Source organism: Mus pahari, chromosome 22 (genome assembly GCF_900095145.1).
Source record: "Mus pahari chromosome 22, PAHARI_EIJ_v1.1, whole genome shotgun sequence".
NCBI classification, from domain to species: domain Eukaryota; kingdom Metazoa; phylum Chordata; class Mammalia; order Rodentia; family Muridae; genus Mus; species Mus pahari.
The window spans coordinates 23,343,589-23,349,517 of record NC_034611.1 but is presented as its reverse complement, the minus strand read 5'-3'; the positions used below and the strand labels follow the sequence as shown (position 1 = coordinate 23,349,517).

Sequence of the window (5,929 nt, the reverse complement as noted above, 5' to 3'; positions counted from 1 at the left end):
CATCCACTTCTGTGTTTGCCAGGCACTGGCATAGCCTCACAAGAGGCCGCTATATCAGGGTCCCTTCAGCAGAATCTTGCTGGCATGTGCAATAGTATCTGGGTTTGGTGGCTGATGATGGGCTGGATTCCCGGATGGGGTAGTCTCTGGATAGTCCATCCTTTCATCTTTGGTCTAAATTTTGTCTCTGTACCTATATTTAAGGCCATATCTTAAAAGTGCAAATATATTTGCAAGCACTATGATTTCTTAGTTCCAGCTTCCCCGAGAAAAAGTTTGGAGCCACGAGCAGCAGGGCCTGACCAGCTACGCCAGATTCTCTGCTTTCTAGGAAAGCTCTAGATTGTGCACTGAGCAACTTCAGCACAAAGAGCATTGGTGCTGGAGTTGAGGATGGAAAGGAGATGGATGACTTGCATTTATTCTTTTGCCAGTGTTGGGAGTCGAGGCAGATTGGTGAACTGGAGATTGTCTTTGTCAACATCAATGGGCTGTCCATTACAGCGATGCGTTTGAGTTCCATTGGGCTAAAGACAAAGTCAAACACCAAGAGGTCACTTTGAATTAATCACATTAACTTAAAGAAATGGAAGCCACTTATTGAATGTCAAAGTCAGAGCCCGTAGTTTTTATTTATTTATTTATTTATTTATTTATTTATTTATTTATTTATTTTTCATTTATACTCAACTCTGATTAATCCACAGTTCTCACTTTTCAAAAAGGACTTCTGATGGAGAAAGATGAGAGAAATTACGTATCATGTAACATACATGCTTACAATACATTCTAGATTGTGTTGCAAATGCAGCTGTCCATGTCTTGTATATAGGACACATCACTGCCATATAACCGATTCCACCCAACTATAAATGAAGCTTTACATGCACTTTTAGCCAGATTTCATGATGTTAGTCTGCTTTTGGTGAATTAAAATCACTGGCTCCTAAATTAGTTCTGGCTAAGCTGCCTAGAAGGTAAGAGTCAAGGCCCTAGTCCGCCTGTGCATGAATTTGACTCTTCCACTTGGTGCACCTTAAAAACTGGAATATAATAAACCTCAGGTTGTTTTGAGGTTTAATAGCTGGGATTTATAGAGTCAATGAAGTATTCCGAGATTGTTGCAAAATAAGGAAGTTAGCAGGCTAGCATCCTTCATCACTTCCATGGGCTGGTTCTGGACTTTCCATAAAAGATGTTGACAGTAGTCCTCTCTCATTTATACAAGGAAGCAAAGATTATATTTTCATTTTTCTAAAGAAATGGTAATAGGAGCAGCTAAATTTAGTCTCTGTAGAATAAATATTTCAGTTTGAATCCTTTTGAGAGTGCTGGGCATGTCCTTAACTGTGTAACAATGCCTCCCTCTGGTGGCTGGATTTCAGAAATGTTCATTTGTTTCCCCAAGAGTTCTTTCCCCAAAGCCGGGTTCTTCCCTCTAGTCTGCTACCCAGGACTAACCATGTGTCTGCTCTTTTCCTTCTTCCAGCTCTACCTTGATTGCAAGAGCAGGAGTGTGGATGTGTTCTTAGCCAACTGTACAGGTAGGACGGCCTTGTCAGCTACCATCAGATGAATCCTCTCAGCTGCTCCATGTGTCTTTACATATCCTGTGCCTTCTTCTTTGCAGCATCCTTGATAAAAGCAATGACATACTATGGAGACCTAGACACTGAAAAACCAATTTTTTTTGACTCGGTACCTGCTGCAATAAGTATCATCCAATCAAATAAGGTGAGTTGGTTAAGTTAAGGAGCAAGAGTTTTGTAAGGAAAACTAGAATACATAATCGTTGGAAGTTTTATAAGGTTCCCTTCTCACTGATCTCTAAAAAAAATAATAATCTACGAATAACCCTTCCCTCTGCATTCTGACACATTTACTTGAAAAGGAATGATTCCATTCCATTTTGTGGGCAAGTTATGAACAACTGTTAAATAATTTGAATCTTCTAATGGTGTCTTGGCTTAGAGAATTTGATGGTCACCTTAGCTTTAATCTAAGATCCACTGTCCTGGAATTTGACTTTGGAACTCTCCAATGCAAATACTAAATATCAATTTTAAATATATTTTGTGCTCAGATAATCATGTCAGTAGGCTTATTTATACTGTCATCTTTTGGAACATCATTTATGGCTTGTGGTGATCACATGACTATAAGTATGCAAATTACTGTGCAATATTGGGCTTTTGTAATGATTCCCATAGTCGTGGTTTCCAGCAATGTCACTGTAGCCCTCAGTCATTTTGCCTTTCTTCCCGGGCAGCATTAGCAATTCCCACAGGGACTGCTCTCATCTTCAGTCAGAACAATAACACTATCATTCTTATTACGTACATGCATTGAGTACCTACTGCATTCTAGAATATTCTGAAGGCCTTAGTCATATTAATTAAATTTGCCACTGCATGGGAGATAGGGATTCTTACTCAGCCAATTTTTAGAAGTAGGAAAACAAAGACCAAGAAACTTACAGCATTTGGCTGGTTTCAAAGTCAGTCACTGGGCATGGGATGTGGAGCTTTGTTACTGATGGGTGTGGCTTATGTTACTGCCACTCCTTCATTGCAGTGCAGATTATGAGGTAAGTGAGTAATATATGATTATTTCTTCTTCTCTTTTAGAATTTGAGCAAGGCCAGTGACCACAGTGAAGTCTGAGGCCAGTGTGTTGAAGTGCATGCCTCATCTTTAGCACCTGCCCCAAAGAGGCCAGATCCTGGCATTTTGCACACATTTTGGTGTATATACAGTATATCACTCAGTAAGAATGATATGACTTGGCAACTGCATAGCCACTGGCCAAGACTTGCTGACCTCCTATTTTTCTAATTTTTCTTAATAAACAGATTCATTTAGTTATTTCATATAGGCATCAATATGCATTTAGCTTTAGTTTACTGAACAGTAAACATGCTTTTATTTCCTGTTATGAGAGTATTTTGTATGGTATTATTTCTGTTTTGTTGTAAACTAACAAGTGGAGAAACACCTTTTTTTTTCAAAAATGGTTTGAATTATTTAGAATCCATTTGTAAAAAAATATTATGATCATCTAGTTAAAAAAAAAGAGTGTTAGCAAATGTGCCATTTCTCCATAATTTTTATCCCAAAGTTATTTAAACATCAGTAAGATAAAGACTTTATACAGTGAAAAATGAAATCTACAGATATAAAGCAGTTTAGAAAAAGACAACATAGAAGTTATTAATGTCAATACCCATCAACACAATCACTCTGACAATATTCACATATTCAACTATGAGTTCATATGTGGAAGAAAACTGGTGTTTTAGTAAAACCAAGTTCTTGACATTAATCTGTTGAGTTGTGGATAATGGAAATCATTTGTGTATTCAATCAGATAATTCTGATTTCTGTGTTGCCACACAAAAGATATTCTGCTTTCAGACTTACTTTATTGAAACCAGAGAATTTGAGAATTTGACATGTAATTTTTTCACAAATATGATCTTTTCAATAACAAAATATCACAAATAGAGTGCTTTTGGATACAAGATTAACCTTTAAATTTTTTGAATTTTCTACTTGAAATATAAAAAGTCAGTAAAATATAATCTGTTTTCAATCTATGCCAAGATAGACAGATGGCAGATAGAACAACAGACAGAGAGACAGAAGACAGGTAGGCAACAGACAGACAGATGACAGATAGATGTCAATGGTATGTTTTCCATTTTCTTTTGTTAGAGGTGAGCTTGAATGTGATTATCTGTAAATTTGCTCAAATAATAGCATAATATACAACACTAATGGCCAGATATGAGTTTAAACGTTTTTCATGCTTGTATATTTTATTTTTAACTATATACAAGCATGCAATCTCACAATTTTCTAATAAATTATCTTATATATGATGCCGTAGATTAAATTATGCTTTATTCTTAATGGCATCTAAACTATTATACAGTCTTACTAACACTGTCAGAAAACAAAAAACAGGTCCTGCAAAAAGAGTTTGAAAAACAAATTAAAAATAGAAATTAAACATTGGCCTTCTAGTGTAGTTCCTATGGGCATCTGTAAGAGCAAATTCTAACCCCTGTCCAAGTGACAGGTTGGAATATTTCTTAGGCAATGCAAGGTAAACATTCACATGGTCCATCATTTTAACACCTCAGTTTTTGGTAGGATGAAATAATAAATGAAGATGCCAAAAATAGTGTTCCAAATTTTCATGGGCATTTTCATTTTTACTGAAACAAATTCAAAAGAACAGTCTTGGTTCCCCAAATCACTTCAATCTCTTCGTCACGTACTGGGGCAGTGCCAAGTAAGGTGACCAGTGTTGTCTGTCAGATGCTTTTCTAAGGGAAGGTTGAGGGAGACTTAGGAATAGTTTCCTTATAAAAAGGAGTCTTATTCTATACCACCCACACTCATCTTTCTAATGGTACACGGTGGTGATATTCTTCATCCCCAATCCATTGGACTCTATCATATAATCATGAGTCAGGCAGAGCCAAGAAAAGAAATATATTATGGTACATATAAAGTGATATTTTGCTTTACAAATTTGACCTTAATTAAACTCATGAATTGTAGGCATTTTTAATTTTTTGTAGACCGTGAACCCTGTCTGATATTGAAGTCATTATTGTTGGATGGCTTGTTCTGTTTTGTTGTTAATGCTCAGACAGTATTGTCTCAGAAATTGCATCTGAGTGCATTTAAGTATGTAGAGTATAAGTTTAATGCATAGAAAGTTAACCCCATTAATTTCAGTATCAAACATTGTTACAGTCAAAGACAAGGAAGACCAAACCACACACTGTATGAAGTCCACTGCACTATAGTTGATGCCAAGACCACAATGACTGTTGACCCCAAGAAAGTCTCTTGACTTAGGCTCTGAGACTCCAAGGACTGCACATAAGTTTTAGACATATGAGTGTATCTCAAAGCAGAAGCAGAGAAAACAGAAGCTACGGCATGGCTCTCGTGTTGCAATGTTTTCTTTCAGCACACTGACCTATTCTTATGGGGCCATGTTATTTTTATATGATAAACTCCCTTCCATAGAACTTATTAAAGTAAAATAACATAAAAAAACTGACCTATACAAGTGTTAAGAACCTAATATGACAGACATGAAATATGTAACTAGGAAAAACTGTCAACATTAAACATCACATTTATGCAAATTAAGTGCCCTTAAAATTTTGCCATTTGTCTTTCATTTTAAAGGTTATTTGCCCTCAATTATATAGTTTCAGTGTTATAAAGCTTAGCTTAAACTCCTTTGCAATAATTTATTTGACAGAACTCCATTCGAAAACCATGCAATGTAATGAGAACAGAGATCTTTCCTTTTTAATGAAAACATTAGCGTGTTAATACCCTGTATGAATAATGTCTGACATTCAACAATTATGGAAATATGTTGGTATGTTGCTGAACATACATACACCTCTGAAATGCCAGTTCTGCGTTCTGTGAGCGGGTGATCTGACTTGATATCACATATGCTTTCTGGCAGCGAGTTTATTGCCAGATTTTAAACAGGGAGTTATGTGGTGCTTGTGGCGCATTCAGAACCCAAAGATTTGTAGTCCGGAATCATGTAGTCTAATATGCTGCACTTATTTTTATATTTTTCAATGCACTTAATTATTGTTTTTTATATAATTATTTGTACTAACTCAGCATGTAACAACCAATTTACATGGAAATAAATTGAAATATGGTAACTACAATTCTTAAGTGGGGTTGTGTCTATTGTTTCTGTGTATTTACTCCCCTACAAAGAAAATAATACATACTGCTTTCTTGCTCTGACCACTGAAGAGTACATGTTCACTATTCCTAGCAATTTGTTCTTACAAAACTTCAGCCTGGGCCTGTAAACTCCATGCCTTGATTTATGCACTACTGAAAGGGTTGTGTTTTCCTGTTTTTCTGGGTTT

General features: G+C 36.1%; 1 protein-coding gene across 5 annotated transcripts in view; it reads left to right on the top strand.

The window, feature by feature from the left end:
* Slc26a7 (solute carrier family 26 member 7) overlaps positions 1-5,623 on the top strand; it is a 131,186-nt gene extending 125,563 nt beyond the window's left edge. For 3 of the 5 annotated variants that reach the window (XM_029533429.1, XM_029533430.1, XM_021222306.2), the window contains exons 17-19: positions 1,490-1,544; positions 1,631-1,734; positions 2,628-2,931. In XM_029533429.1, coding sequence (XP_029389289.1) covers positions 1,490-1,544; positions 1,631-1,734; positions 2,628-2,663 — 195 coding nt within the window. In that variant the 3' untranslated portion in view covers positions 2,664-2,931. Of the gene's footprint in view, positions 1-1,489; positions 1,545-1,630; positions 1,735-2,627 lie in introns of all 5 variants that reach the window. The other 2 variants (XM_029533432.1, XM_029533431.1) reach the window with 1 other exon arrangement.
* The last annotated feature ends 306 nt before the right edge of the window (positions 5,624-5,929 follow it).